The sequence below is a fragment of the Equus caballus genome, chromosome 13, assembly GCF_041296265.1.
Source record: "Equus caballus isolate H_3958 breed thoroughbred chromosome 13, TB-T2T, whole genome shotgun sequence".
Taxonomy (NCBI): Eukaryota; Metazoa; Chordata; class Mammalia; order Perissodactyla; family Equidae; genus Equus; species Equus caballus.
Window position 1 is genome coordinate 28,742,626 of NC_091696.1, and position 15,496 is coordinate 28,758,121.

Here is a 15,496-nt window from a genome sequence, read left to right on the forward strand (position 1 = left end):
TTTCACCTTATTTATCTCGTGTGCCCGCCAGGCCTGGCCCGATGTCTTCGTCTCTACCTCTAGCCCGAGTCTCCAGTGCCCGGTGCTGGGCCCGCTGCCGCCGAGGCACCACCCTCACTGTCCCCACTCCTGCCCTGGAGCGGCTCGGCCCAAAGCCCCCCTGGAGACAGCCCCGCCCAGGGCCGGAGTTGGAGGGCGGAGGCAACGCCCACCTCGCCGGCCGCCTGGGATTGGCGGGGCCGCCGCCAGGAGGCGGGGACAGAGCCAGGCCGCTGCTGACGCACTCCGGGCCAGAAAAGCCCCGCCGGGTGGCTGGCGGGAGACGACTGCACGCCGGGCGGTGGTAAGTGTGCCGCGGCGGGACGAGCGGGACAGGGGGACGCAGGGAGCGCCGAGGACCGTGGCGCGCTGGGCGCTGCCCACGTCCGCCTCCCCGTGGGCTGCGCTCCGCCCAGCGCCGTGCCCAGCCCGGAGCCCGTGCCTCCCGGGGGCCGGGAAGGTCGTCAGTCCCATCTTGTCTTCCAGACGCGGAGGACCGAGGCTCCCGGAAGACGAGGAACCACCCAACATGGCATCAGAGGTGAGTGGAACCTCGGGGACGCCAGTCCTCCGAGACTCCAAACGAGGGGGAGGGGCGCCCCGGGCCCCTGCGCACGTGATTTCCCCATGCCGGACCTGCTGCCGCCGCCCTTCTGGCAACTGTCCTCGCTGGCTCCCGGCGGTGGGTACCCTCTGGCGCACCTGCCAGAGCCCGGAAGAGGTGTTTGCCCAGACTTCCCGGTGTACCCATCATCTCTACTTTCCGCCCTCTCCCCCTCCCCAGATGGCCTGTGTGGCAAACTCACCAACCCTCCCTGCTGGGGAAGGTGGCCCTGACCTGAGCTGACCTGACCTGACCTGACCTGACCGTGCTCCTGGCTGGGGCGGGAGAGGTGCTGCCCACTCATTCAGGCCCCTCACCTTTTCCTTCCTTCTTCCCCCGTGTCCTCCGGTTAGTCCCCACCCCGTGCCCCTCTCCTGTTGTGGCAGTTGGCCCTGTGCAGCAGAGTCCATGTGACTCTGTGTAGAAAGAGCCAGGAGGCAGGGGACCATGCCCCAGTGGCCCCAGTGCCCTGTGACTTCCTGTCTCTTCCTTAGAGCCGGAGGAGTCCTGGTTCTCTTCCTGACCACTGAGTGGCAGGAGTCCAAGGCAAAAGTTTCTTTCCTTGGGCTTCAGTTGATTTATCTAGCAAATGGGGATAATGATACCTATCTGCCTACCTCTGTAAGGTACTGAATCATGAGGTTGTTGCTTTGAACCCTTCAGGTGAAAGAGGCTGTTTGCTTGATGCCAGTGAAGGGAACCCTGGATCTGAGAAGCAGGAGGTCTGGGTTCCAGTCCCTTCTGGCCCTGATTAGCTGGCGAGTCATTTCTTCTCTCTGGGCCTCAGTTTGTTCATCTGAATAAACAGGATGAGAATGCTGGCTCTGCTAGCTTCTGGGTCGTGGTGGAGGGCCGGGGCAGGGCTTGGACTTTGGAGCTGAACAGGCTTGGTTTCTGAAGCAGTCACTCAACCTTCCTGAACCTCTTCCCTCATTTGTGAAGTAGGGGTAACAGTGCCCACCAGAGGAGGGTGTAATAGCATACGTAGAATGCCTTGCACAGGGCCAGGCAATAGCAGGTGCACAGTAAGCCGTGGCTAATGATACTACCAGTGGCAACACTGGTATTTCCCTTGTGCATTCTAAATTGACTGTTGCTCATTCATCCCAGCTCAACCCAAGGCCCGTGCTCCTTTGCCCCAAAGGGATCATTCTGGCCCAGATGTGCCCTGACTTGGAGCAGAGCCCTCTCCCGCTACATTGGGCCTCCCCTCTCCTCAGTGTCCAGGTCGTGGCACCTCACTGTGACATCCTCCTGGGGTGGGAGCTTGGCCCCAAGGCAGAGTGGGTTGCTTTCAGGAGACCAAGGGGCCAGGTGACCTCTTCTTGCCCCAGGCCATCCTGTGGGTTGGCACTAATTGGTTTGGCTGCAGCCGGCTTGTTAAGTAATTGTTATTACTAAGAACCCAGGCAGGCAGTCCAGGGGCCTGTTGCAAGAGGCAGTGCCAGGGCCCTGGCTGAGGGGCAGCCTGGCTCCCAATCCTGACTGGCTGGTCCTAGTCCTCTGGCCCCTTGGTCAGGACCGGGGCCCCACGTCGGGGCTTGCTGCAGATCTAGGGTTGTTGGGGCAGCAGGGCGGTAACGGGTTGTACAGCTCAGAAAGCTGATGGGGGTGGAGGCTGCGTCTGCAGGGCGGAGTCCTCTGAGAGCCAAGGCTCTTGGGCACTGAGGGATCAGTTCACAGCCTGGGGCCCGAGCCTGGTGGCGGCCTCCTGTGGTGCACACAGGAACCAAGCTAAGGCACACCCTGACTCCGGCAGTCCTCAGCCCCTTCCTTAGTAACGCCTAAAGTTTACTGAGTCCTTGTTGAGTGCCAGGCACTGTGCTGTGTATGTACTTAGCAAATTGTATCTAATCGAATGCTATCAGATGGGTACTGTTATTATCCCTATTTTATAGAAAGGCAGCTCTGAGGCTTAGAGAGATTATGTCATATGCCCACGGTCAGGTGGCTAACAGTGGTCTGGGACATTGCAAGGGGACAGAGGAGGCTATCTGTCCCCAGTGGCCATTATAAACCCCCTCTCCACAGAAAAGATGCCAGTGAAGTAACATGGCCACATCTACCCTGGCACACTCTCCTCCCAGTCCTTGGCACTCTAGGTGCTTGGACTGCTTCTCAGGTGTTTGGTACCCCCTGTCCCATCTGGCCTATGCCCTCTTTCAAAACAGAAGCGACTGTGTCATCCCTCTGCCCTTGGCTCCTGGGGGGCAGAGAGTCACCTAGTGACCTCCTAGAAGGCCAGTGATAGGGTATGTGTCAGGGGTGCTCTCCCAAGGAGTGGTGGGGGTTGGAACTTTAGGCCCCACTCCAAGCTGTGGGAGGGAGATGCAGGTAACTTGAGCCTGATGGGGCCCCTCAGGTGCCTCACTGCCTGTCCCTACAGCAGAAATTCAGGACAGCAGAGAGGCCCTAGTGGAATGTGGGGTTTAGAGCGTAGGTTCTGACTTCAGACTGCTAGGCTACAGTCCTGGCTTTGCCACCCCCAGTGAGGGCAAGCTACATAACTGCTCTGTGCCTCGGTTTCCCCCTCACTGTAGTGGAGTAGTATTGGTACCTACTTCAGAGGGTTGCTGTCAGTGCATGCCAAGCATTTGGAACGATGCCTGACACAGAGTAGGAATGCAATATATGTTAGCCAGTATTATCATTATCATTGGTACATCAGAGCTGGATTCTAGAGTGACTTCTCACCTTGGTCAGTGACAGGAAAGGGACCAGAAGTTCTGCTTTGGTCTCAGGGGTGCCTTGTACCCTGCCACCATCTCCCTAGAGCAGTGTCATGTTGGGGGCAAGAACCTTAATTTCAGTGTCCAGCCATGTTCCCACACACCCTCCCTGAGTGATTTCAGGCAAGTTCCTGACCCTTTCTGAGCCTCAATTTCCTTATCTAGCCAATGGGAATAATCCTGCCCACTGCCATCAGACTTGATAACTCTCCTGAGGGCCTTTTGCAAGAGGCACTCTTCTCAAGTGGAGGGAGGAGATTAATTGTTCCTGCTTTCCTGGCCAGAGCGGGAAGCTGTGGGGTGGCCGGTTTGTGGGCACGGTGGACCCCATCATGGAGAAGTTCAACTCATCCATCACCTATGACCGGCACCTGTGGGAGGTGGACGTGCAGGGCAGCAAGGCCTACAGCCGGGGCCTGGAGAAGGCGGGCCTCCTCACCAAGGCTGAGGTGGACCAGATACACCATGGCCTAGACAAGGTACTCTTCACACCCCAAGGCCCACCCTAGGGCACCTCCCTGTGGCCCTGGCTCCCACCAAATCCCTGAGCGCAGGTTTCCTTGTCATCCCAAGCCTGTCATTTCCCTTTGTGGTGATTAAACACCTAGAAAGGTACCCTTTAACCATGTGCTGTGCTCACCATCTCTCTTCATCCTTTAATGCCCCGTGGCTCATAGGCAAAAGTGTGCTGGGCTTGAGATGCTCCCTCAGGGGTGAGGGCTACACAGGCCCCTTCTCTGGAGCACTCCTAGGACTCAGCTCCTATACAGGGACAGTCAGTGATCAGGTGACGGAGGGACTAGAGCCAGGATCCCCTTGGCTGCCAATGCCTGCCCGCTGACCCCCAGGGTTGCTGCCATCTGCTACAGGTGGCTGAGGAGTGGGCCCAGGACACCTTCAAACTAAACCCCAATGATGAGGACATCCACACGGCCAATGAGCGGCGTCTGAAGGTACGACTCCCACCTCCCCGCCGGCCTCCCCTCTCTGCCTCACCCTGGGCCACTTTGAACGTAGCGCCATCATTCTGTTCCCCTCATCACTGGCAGAGTACAGGCAAGACATCAGAACAGGAGGCCTCAGCTAAGATGGCAGAGACTTGGGCAAGACCAGGGGGCCCTAGGGCAGGGAGGGAGGGCCACATGGCTGGGGAGGAAGCACGCTCTGCCTGGGCTGACCCCACCCTCCACCCCCAGGAGCTCATCGGAGAAACCGCAGGGAAGCTGCATACAGGACGAAGTCGAAACGACCAGGTGCCATGAGCCCCTCTGCCCCCCACCCTGTGCCTTCCCAACCTTGGGGAGCCTAGGCAGCAGAGTTAGGGCTCAGCACATCTGCCTCCCTAAGTGCCACTTCCTCCTCCCTGTAGGTGGTCACAGACCTCAGGTTGTGGATGCGGCAGAACTGCTGGACGCTCTCTGCCCTCCTCTGGGGGCTCATCAGAACGATGGTGGATCGGGCAGAGGCGTGAGTCCCCTGGGGACACCCCAGTGGCAGAGAGGGCCATGAGGGTAGCCAGGATCTCCTTACGCCTGAGACAGGCAGCCTGAACACCAGACCTAGATGACAGGTGATGAGGGTTGAAGAGTCAGGCCTTGGTGTACAGGGGAGGTCCAAGAACTCCTGCACTGAGTGAGGCAGAGAGCCAGGAGTGGGGCATTTTTTGCATTGTCCCCTACCCCCATGCCAGCCTAGCTCAGCAGGCAGGGCAGGCTCACCCTTTGGGGATTCAGAGGCAGGAGGCCAAGGTACTAGGCAGATGCCCTGAAGCCTGAGGAAAGGGGCCGGCTGTGCCTAGGGCATCAGAGTCATTCCTCAGCTGGTCTGTGCCCCACGTCCCCCATCCCCACCCAGCATGGTTGGCAAAGGACAGAGCCAAAGGCCACCTTTGCTGGCTTCACCCCAAGCTTTGGTTTCTGTGACCTGACTGCTGAGAAGTCCCTATTTGGTGTCAGAGAGATGGTTCACCCCTCCTCTTCCCCAACTCCCAGTGACCCCAGTTTCATGGCCCTTACCACCTGGGGGAAAACAAGGGCACAAGTTCTGTCACCTGGGAGGCTGGGAGGAGTAGGAGCGACTGCTACTGAGCACAGTGTTTCTTTTTTGGGGTGATGAAAATGTTCTCAAATAGACACGATGATGGTTTTACACTAATGTATACACTTTAAATGGGTGAATTATATTTCAATAAAGCTATTTATTAAAAACAAACAAACCAGAACCATCACCCACAGCACCTCTGCCCTGCCTACTTTAAAGTGCCCCCAGCTATTTTGGGGTCCTCGGGAGCTTCTCGTGTGCTCACAAACTCGGACTCCCACTGCCTCCTTCCCTGCTCTGGCCCTGCTCAGATCAGCTGCTGAGGTGCAGAGGCCCGAGCTGAGGGTGTAACCTTGCCTGATCCTGGCCAAAGCCTCGCCCCCTGGAGGCCCCAGGCCCTGGCCCGGTCCTGGAATCACAGTGCCCCACTCTGTGACGTGTTTGTCCCAAGGAGATGGTTTGGTCCCCCATGAAGGCAGATCTTTAGTAGGCCTGCCCTGCTCTTCCCTGGAGGGGTCCAGGCCTACAGGGTCCTGGGTGTCACAGGCAGGCCTCACCTGAACCTCCTGAGTCCCTCAGGTCCCTTGCCCTTACTCTTATCCCACAGGGAACGTGACATCCTCTTCCCAGGGTACACACACCTACAGAGGGCTCAGCCCATCCGCTGGAGCCATTGGATCCTGAGGTGAGTGAGGTGAGGTACAGGGGCTGTGATGGATGGGAGGGACCAGGCAGTCCTGACCCTCCAGCCCCTTGCCTTCCCACAGCCATGCCGTGGCACTGACCAGAGACTCTGAGAGGCTGCTGGAGGTGCAGAAGCGGATCAACGTCCTGCCCCTGGGGAGGTGAGTGAGGCCCCAGTGCTCCAAGGGTGGGAGGTTGGAGGTTGCTGCCACATAGTTAGCATGGCCCTTGGGGGTCAACAGAAGTGGGGGAGCCAGGAAGGACAGGGGGACAGAAAGCCAGGTAACTGGCCTGCCTGTTCAGGGTTCTTGCTACACAAGTAGGAGGGGGACCCTGCATGGACCTTTACCTCTCTCTAAGATGCAGACAACCAAGCTAGCTAGTGTGTCAGGGCAGGGCCAGAGCTCTCCAGAGAGGCTCCAGAGAGGCCAGCCAGCTGCCCACAGCTTGCCCTGTCCCCCGCATGGGAACAAGTGTCTGGCACCCAAGCTGACTGGGCCGAAGCCCTGGCAGCCAGGGTCCTGCCCTGGGTGTGCATGTGTCTGTGTGCCAGGGCCTGCCTGCTGGGAGCCCTGGTCACTCAGAACACATGTCCCTGCAGCGGGGCCATTGCAGGCAATCCTCTGGGTGTGGACCGGGAGCTGCTCCGAGCAGGTGAGGCGCCTTGCCCCTCCACCCTGGGGAAATCACCCTCAGCACCAGCCATGTCCCACAGACACATACTTAGAGAGGGCAGGAGTCTGGATAAAACCTTCGTTTATTATGGACGCTGAAGCTGGAGAGGCAAGAGAAGGCCCATGGAGGGGTGCATGGTGCTGGGGAGACTCAGGGCTCCAGCTGCCTTCCTGGGACCTGTCCAAGAGACCTCCCCCCACTTCCTGCCACTACCTACTGTTTCTCCCTGAAAGGGGGCTGGGAGGGTGGCTGGGCCCCTGGTTTGGGTAGAGGAGACCCCTCCTTGCCCTCCAGCCCAACCCTGTTGCCTTCCCGTCTGCCCCTCTTCCAGAACTGAACTTTGGGGCTATCACTCTCAACAGCATGGATGCTACCAGTGAGCGAGACTTTGTGGGTGAGTCCTGGGGCCAGCCTGCTCAGCCTCCAGGCCCTTGCGCTGTCTCTCACCTTTGTCCCCCAGCCCTGGCTCCTCTCCAGCCTCCTCCCACCCCTTTATAGTCCACCTGGAGCTTCTCCAGGCTGAATGAGGAAGAGAGGCCTGGTGACCAGAAAGCCTGCTCTCCCTTCCATCCCACAAGCTGAGTTCCTGTTCTGGGCTTCACTGTGCATGACCCATCTTAGCAGGATGGCTGAGGATCTCATCCTCTACAGCACCAAGGAATTCAGCTTTGTGCAGCTCTCAGATGCGTACAGGTAAGGCTGCCCCCTGCCCTGCTCCAGCTCTGCACCCACCAGCATGGCTTCCTTCTTCCCCACCCCACCCCCTGTGCAGACCTGGACTGTGTGCTGCTGGACATGCCCCACCCTAACCAGCAGACCAGACAAGGGGAAGGGGAGCCCCTTCAGCGCGAGCATCTCTGTTCCCAGCACTGGAAGCAGCCTGATGCCCCAGAAGAAAAACCCAGATAGCCTGGAGCTGATCCGGAGCAAGGCGGGGCGAGTGTTTGGGCGGGTGAGCAGGGCAGGGAGTGAGGGCAAGGCCTCTGGGTTGACCTGGAGGGTCCTGAGAGAACTTTCAGGACGGGCTCCGAGGTCCAGCCTCCTGAGCCTCACTCTTCCCTCAGTGTGCTGGGCTCCTGATGACACTGAAAGGACTTCCGAGCACCTACAACAAGGACTTACAGGTGTGAGGCTGAGGGTGGTGGACCCACCTGTATATATGTCACACAGCAGTTCTCAGGGCCCTGGCATGCCCCAGTAGGGGCCCACAGAATTGCCATCTCCCATCCTGTGCACCCAGTCCTTGACTGCCCTGAGAGCTCTCTCCTTGCCCTCAGTGTAGGGTGTGCAAGGTGCTGAGTGTTCCCAGTGATGCCTCAGTAGGGGTGGGGCTACTGGGCCCTCATCTCTTGCCATTTGCCTCCTAGGAGGACAAGGAAGCCGTGTTTGAAGTGTCAGACACCATGAGCGCCGTCCTCCAAGTGGCCACTGGTATCATCTCTACACTGCAGGCAAGTCATTCCTATTCTCCCTTAGGCCCCTAAATTCTGGAGTGGGCATGCCAGGAGGGGGATCTTGAGAGGAAGTGAGGGTGGGTAGTCCAGAAGACCTGGGGCAGGGGGAGAGAGGTATGTGCTTGTCCCTGCCCCTGGGAATGGGGAAGGGACAAAGCTTAAGTTGCTGCAGTAGAATGGAAGTGGATTAGACTTGAGGGGTCCCATCAACTGGCCCGAACAGATTTCCTTTTTAAACATTTATTCTGGGAAATTTCAGTATACAACAGTTGCGAGAATGTATAATGAATCGCCATGTTTATACGTTGAATCTGGCTTCAACAATAATCAGCACATGGCCATCCTTGCTTCGGCTATCTCCAGCCACTCCTCTCCTCCGTCCCCCCGTTATTTTTAAGCAAATCCTCATCATGATGTCATTTCATTCCTAGAGAGTTTAGGGTGTGTCTCTAAAGCAGTGGTCCTCAAAGTGGGGTCCCAGGACCAGCAGCACCAGCACACCTGAGAACTTGATAGAAATGAGATCCTGGGTCCCATTCCAGGACTACTGAATCAGAGACTCTGGGGGTTGTTATAAATCCTCTAGGTGATTCTGATGCATGCTAAAGATAAGGACTCTGAAAAAGTAAAGGCAACCCAGTAGCACACCTAAAAATTCTCAATATTTGTAAAAAGGTGGCTCAAGCAGAGAGAGCAGAACAGGGTGGGTAAGAGCAGATCTGCCCTAGGCAGGGGACATCCTGTCTGAGGGGTAGGCCTGGTGCCTGGCGCTGGCAGCTTCAGGTCCCAGAATCCCTAGGACTCACCCTGCCCCCGGCCTGCATCCCCCAGATTCATCCTGAGAACATGGCACGGGCTCTTAGTCCTGACATGCTGGCCACTGACCTTGCCTACTACCTGGTCCGCAAAGGGGTAAGTGTCGGGTGGCTAGGGTGGAGAGGTGAGGGGAGGAGGATGTCCCCAGGTCAGGGGTGGGGGTATCAGGGAGGGTGTGGGCAGAACAGGGAACAGAGGAAGCCGGCATCAGTGCCCCCCTCCGCCCCGGTGCCCACAGATGCCATTCCGCCAGGCCCACGAGGCCTCTGGCAAAGCCGTGTTCATGGCTGAGACCAAGGGGGTTGCCCTTAACCAGCTGTCGCTGCAGGAGCTACAGACCATCAGGTGCGGTCCTCCCCTCCCTCTGCTGCCTCCCAGGGGGTGAGCCTGGGCTCCTGAGGCCGGGGTGGCCCAGCTGCCCTGGTCCATCTCCTCCTTTACCCCCAGCCCCCTGTTCTCGGGTGACGTGAGCCACGTTTGGGACTACGGGCACAGCGTTGAGCAGTATGCTGCCCTGGGTGGCACGGCGCGCTCCAGTGTTGACTGGCAGATCAGCCAGGTGCGAGCACTGCTGCGGGCACAGCAGGCCTAGAGCCCTCCCCACCACACCCTGAATAAAGTGGGCCCAAGAGGAGGCTGCTGCGTGTTTCCTGCCTAGCCCGTCCCTTCAGCTGTGGTCTTTCCAGAATCTGTTGAGCAGGCAGTGGGGGCATCGAGGAAGTGGGAAAATGGGGCAAGGATGGTGAGAGTTACTGATGGGGAAGGGAAGAGGAGATTGGCCCTATGCAGGCCCCACCCACTTCACCTCAGGCCATCACAGTGACCTCCTGCCTTGGGTATGTTGGCAGGACTAGCCTCCTTGCAGCCCTAATGGGACCTGATGGGCTTGGTTAACTCAATCAGTCCTTGTCCATCCCTCTTCCTTTTAGTGTCCCCTAGGCTCTCCCTGCTCACATTCTCCTCTTTCTTAACCCACCCTTCCCTGGACCATCAGCCACCATTACAATGTGTCCTGTGCCCTCATGAGGGGAATGGGATATTTGGTGGTAAAGTCAGTCATCCAGCTGGCATGTTGTGCCAGGCGATACGTGAGCATCATACACAGGTGAAGACGGCTCCTCCACCCTGTGGAGTAATGTACAATTAAATTCCCAGTCGTTAACTGTGAGGCTAGGGCCACAGACAGGTCATACCTGGAGGGGGCCTGCCCTGTGCTGCAGTCAAGGGAATGTTGGTCACATTAAGTCTGCAAAAGGCTTGAGGCCAGGCCTGGCACATAGTGAATGTTCAATAGCAATGAGCCAGCAGAGACCTCTTCTACACAAATCTCACCACAATACTGAGGAGAAATGTCTGAAATTTACATTTTATTAACAAAAAAAATAAACTAAATTCAAGGAAGAATGAATAACTGCTCCCAAGTGATTCTGAGAGCAATGAAAAGACTTTGTAAACTACAGAACCAAAACTCCAGCAGTGGGGACATGACACCAAATCCCAAAAAGGGTCAAAGCTATGGGTCACAGATAGAATCTTCTAGAGTAGTGGTTCTCAAGTGTGAGTCCTGATCATTATCATCATCATCATCATCACCTGGGAGCTCGTTAAAAATGCAAACTTTCGGGCCCCACTGAGACCTACTAAATCAGATTCTGGGTGGGGCCCAGAGATCTGTTTTAACCAGTCTTTCGGGTGATTCTGATGTGAGCTCAAGCTGGAGAATCACTGGTCTCTAGAACCTTGTTACACAAAGTTGCTGCCGACCAGCAACATCAGCCTCACCTTGAGTCCCACCCCGACCTCCTAATTCGGAATCTGCCTTTTAACAAACTCCTCAGGTGCTTCTTGGGCACATTAAAGTCAGAAGTGCTGATCCAGAGAATGTCTAAAATCTAGTCTCAGAAGTGAAGGAGGGCCTTACATCCATCAAACAGCAGATGGGATTAAAATAGTAATTCTAATGCATGTGACACAGGGGAAGCTGGCATAGAGTGAAGAAGAAAGCTGCCGTATTGGTATTCTACAACCTGCATCAATGGGCGTGCCCCAATGTAAGTGAGAACTACGTTTTCAGAAAATCCTGTCAAAAGTTCCTCCTTAAGGGAATTAGAATTAGCCTTCCAGTGCTTCCCACCCATGAGCCTGGCCGTGTGTGATCTAACCTGACCAGAAGGAGTAAACCTCGCCTAGCTCAGGGAGAACAAGAGTTTGTATAGCTTTTCTCCACACTCTGCCTATGCGTGACTGAGCTACTCCTCGTGTCTGCCTCTGTCTGTTCTGCTACCAACTGGCTTAATCTTTTCCTGTTGTCTACTTTTTGTTTTTAATCTCAGTGACGATTTACACCAAAGCTCAGTGTGACCTTATACTGGTTTCCTATTGCTGCTGTAACAAATTACCCAAACTTAGTAGCTTAAAACAACATAAACATTATCCTATACTTCATGAAGTCAGAAGTCTGAAATGGGTTTTACTGAGATGAAATCAAGTATCAGCAGGGCCATTCTTCTTCCAGAGGGTCTAGAGGAGAATCTGTTTGCTTGCCTTTTCCAGTATCTAGAGGCCACCTACATTCCTTGGCTTATGGCCCCTTCCTCCATCTTCAAGACCAGCAGTGTAACATCTTCAGATTTCTCTCTGACTCTGACCCTCAGCTTCTGTTGCCATATCTCCATTTTCTGACTGACCTTTCTGCCTCCCTCTTATAAGGACCCTGCCTTGTGATTACATTGGATACACCTGGATAAACCAGGATAATCTCCTCATCTCACAATCATTAACTTAATCCTACCTGCAAAGTCCCTTTCACCATGTTAGGTAACATTCACAAGTTCTGAGGATTATGACATGGACATCTTTGGAGGATCATTATTCAGCCTGCTACATTTTATCCTCTGGCTCTCAAAGATTCATGTCCATCCCACATGCAAAATACATTCACTCCATCCCAAAGTCCCCCGAAGTCTCAACCCATTATAGCATCAACTCAAGTTCAAAAATCTCATCAACTCAAAAGTCCCATATCTCATCATCTAAATCATCTAAATTAGGTATGAGTGAGACTCTGAGTATGATCCATCCTGGGGCAAAATTCCTTTCTATCCATGAACCTATGAAACTTGTGTGATTGTGCTGAGGATTAAATGAGTTCACAAATACAAACTCGAGAAACAAATTATCTACTCCCAAAATACAGTGCTGGTTTAGGCAGAGGATAACAGTTATAGACATTTCAATTTTAAAAGGAAAAAAATGCAAGGAAAGAAGGAGTCACTTGTTCCAAGAAATTTTGAAATTCAACCCAGCAAACTCTATTAGGTTTCAAGGCCTGGGAATAATGTTCCATGGCTCTCAGCTCTCCCCTCTGGGCCCATACCACCACCCTCAGAGTCATCGTTCATTTTCTTGAAGAGTAGCACGTGTTTGTAGCTGAGTAAGATATAAGCATATCAACCTGTTTCCTGCCTGCAAAATTTTGAGACAACTTTGAGGGCCTTTAATTTCTTCTCTTTGTTCCTTTTAGTCCTTCTGGCAGTGTTTTTGCTGACATAACATCCTCAAGAACTCCGTGGGTCTCCTGTGTGTGTCACAGGAGTTTACTTCTTTAGACAAGATCCATAGATCTCTCCTAGATAATCCCGTCTCTTTTTCTGGCTTCTCCTGGGATCTATGAAGGGATCCATGAGTCACGTGCCAGATCTCTTCAAAGAGCACTCAATGACAGAATACTCTGACGTTTTTATCCTTTCCAGGCACTAGCAAAAGTTTGTCCAACCACACCCTTGGCTTTCTCTCTAAAGCATGCTTTCTGACAGTAATCTCCTAACTTTAGCATGTTTTGCAATCTAGATGGGCTGAGCATTTCCCAAATCATCAAATCCTGTTTCTTTTTGCTTACCAATTCTTACGTCAATTTATCTTTCTTCTTTCATTTTATACCCTTAGCTGCAAGGGATGCTGAGAAAGCAAGTGCCTGGCAAAAGAGAATGAGGTTGTCTTATTGGTTCTTGTACTTAACTTTACCCCTTGGGGATTGGGGCAAGGCCCACTTCACTGAGCCTGTTGTCATCTGAACAGAATCAGGGTCTATAACTAAGGAAGAAGGGAGCAGGCAATAGCTATTGGTTTAGTAGCCAGTGGCATCCAGAACAGGTGATTACTGTCCTACTATTGCAGCACCAAGATTGCATTGACATGTTTGGGAACCACAAAACTGGTAGACTCCAAGTCAACAAAACTCCAGAGGTATGTTCCACATGAGGACTATGGAATTATCACAGCCTGTAATCTGTAGTTATTTGAAAAAGTGCAAACTAAAATTTTCCCTTGTAGAATTCATCTAGTTAAAGTGGACTTGGTTCTCTGACTCCTGCAAATTTGATCAGGATTTCTTCTATTTTTCTCACCTGAAATCACCAATAAAAATGATGAGGGCTATGGCTGAAGCCCTATGGTATACAATATGAGACCTCTCCCAGCTTACCTTTAATTGGCATTTTTGGGACATGTTTGCTCACCCAGTTATCATTATACTCAGTAATGCTGTCATCCATTCTACATTTTTCCAAAAACAGGTCATAAAAGAGTTTTTCAAATATCTTGCTGAAATCCAGATAGCCTCTATTAGAGCAGTCCCTCACCAACGTCTAAAAGAGATCAAGGATGTTATCAAAAAAGGGAGCAAAGTTACTTTTATAGAACTTGTATTTAGGTGAAACTATATTGGCTCCCAGTTTCTACCAATTCATTTTCTTTTTTTTTTGCTTTCTTTCTTTCTTTTTTTTTTTTTTTGGTGAGGAAGATTGGCCCTGAGCTAACATCTTTGCCAATCTTCCCCTTTTTGCTTGGGAAGGATTGTTGCTGAGCTAACATCTGTGCCAATCTTCCTGTATTTTGTATGTGGGATGCTGCCACAGCATGGCTTGATGAGCAGTGCTAGGTCCACACCGAGGATCCGAACCTGTGAACCCTGGGCCGCTGAAACAGAACATGCAAACTTAACCACTATACCACCAGGTTGGCCCCTACCAATTAATTTTCTAAGTGCATATTATCCATCCCTTTTATTCATTCATTCTTTTATTTTTATAACAGCTTTATTGAGCTATAATTTACATTCCATAAAACACACCCTTTTAAAGTGTTTGGTTTAATGGTTTTTAGTATGTTCACAGAGTCATGCAATTATCACCACAATGTTAGAATATTTCATCATTCCAAAAAGAAACCCATAAGAAAATTTTATGCTTCAAAGCAAGTGAAAATACATCCACAGAATGGGAGAAAATATTTGTAAATCATACACCTGATAAGAGTCTAATAGCTAGAATATAAAAGAACTATTACAACTCAACAATAAAAAGACAACCCAAATAAAAATGGGCAAAGTATCTGGATAGACATTTCTCCAAAGAAGATCTACAAATGGCCAATAAGCACATGAAAATATGTTGAATATTATTAATCATTAGGGAAATGCAAATCAAAACCAAAATGATACGTCACTTCATACCCACTAGGATGTGAGTTAATTTTCGTATATAGTGTTAGTAGAGGGTCCAACTTCTATTCCTTTCTGTGTAGAAATTCATTTGTCTCATCACCATTTGTTGAGAAGACTATTCATACCTAGTTGAATTGTCTTGGCACCCTTGTCAGAAATCAATTCACTGGTATAAGTGGGTGAATTGTATAGTATGTGAATTATACCTCAATAAAGTTGATACTCTTCAAAAAAAATCAATTGACTATTTCATTATTAGCAAATAAGTATTTGCTACATGTGCTAGATGTGGTGCTGAATGCTCTCTAGTCTACTTAGAGTTTGTGGAATTTATCTTCTTCCCTTTCTTGCAAACTTTCTTGTTCCTCCAGCCTACCACAGCTCACTAGCAGCCACCACATTGCCCGCAGTAACTCTGCGAACTCATCAACTTGTTCTCAGTTGCCTCAATCTCTTACCAACTCCTGCAGCCACCTGAATGTGCAAGTTTGGCCCTATAAGCTCAGGCAAACATTCACTTTTTTCACTTATTCTTGCTCAGCTTTGCCTTCCCTCCTCTGAGCAGCTAACTCAAAGATCTCACACCTTGTTTAAGCTCCCAACCTTATCTGAACAACTCCCCCAAGTCCCTAGAAACCACTGATCTACTTTCTGTCTCTGTGGACTTGTCTATTTGACATTTCATGTACATGTAATCATAAACTAGGTGGCCATTTTTTGCCTGGCTTTTTTCAGTTAGCATAATGTTATCAAGGTGCATCCATCTTGTAGCATGTATCAGGATTTCATTACTCTTTATGGCTGAATAATACTCCATTGTATGGATATACCACATTTGGTTTAACCTCTCATGAGTTGATGGGCATTAGAGTTGTTTCCACTTTTTAGCTATCGTGAATATTACTGCTAAGAACATTCATGTACCAGTTTAACAAAAACTCCTTAATGACTA

At 52.1% G+C, this 15,496-nt stretch overlaps 1 protein-coding gene across 2 annotated transcripts; it reads left to right on the forward strand.

The window, feature by feature from the left end:
* Positions 1-210: 210 nt before the first annotated feature.
* ASL (argininosuccinate lyase) lies at positions 211-9,675 on the forward strand. Of its 2 annotated transcripts, none has more exons than XM_001499711.7 (17): positions 211-343; positions 526-580; positions 3,657-3,851; positions 4,242-4,325; positions 4,569-4,625; positions 4,742-4,839; positions 6,020-6,097; positions 6,180-6,257; positions 6,698-6,750; positions 7,103-7,165; positions 7,350-7,464; positions 7,639-7,723; positions 7,836-7,895; positions 8,139-8,222; positions 9,057-9,137; positions 9,280-9,386; positions 9,489-9,675. In XM_001499711.7, exons 2-17 carry the CDS (start codon positions 569-571, stop codon positions 9,631-9,633), a joined length of 1,395 nt encoding a protein of 464 aa, XP_001499761.1. In that variant the 5' UTR covers positions 211-343; positions 526-568; the 3' UTR covers positions 9,634-9,675. The 2 variants fall into 2 exon arrangements, with proteins under 2 accessions (XP_001499761.1, XP_070087912.1); XM_070231811.1 differs by having other exon boundaries at positions 256-343; positions 824-3,851.
* The last annotated feature ends 5,821 nt before the right edge of the window (positions 9,676-15,496 follow it).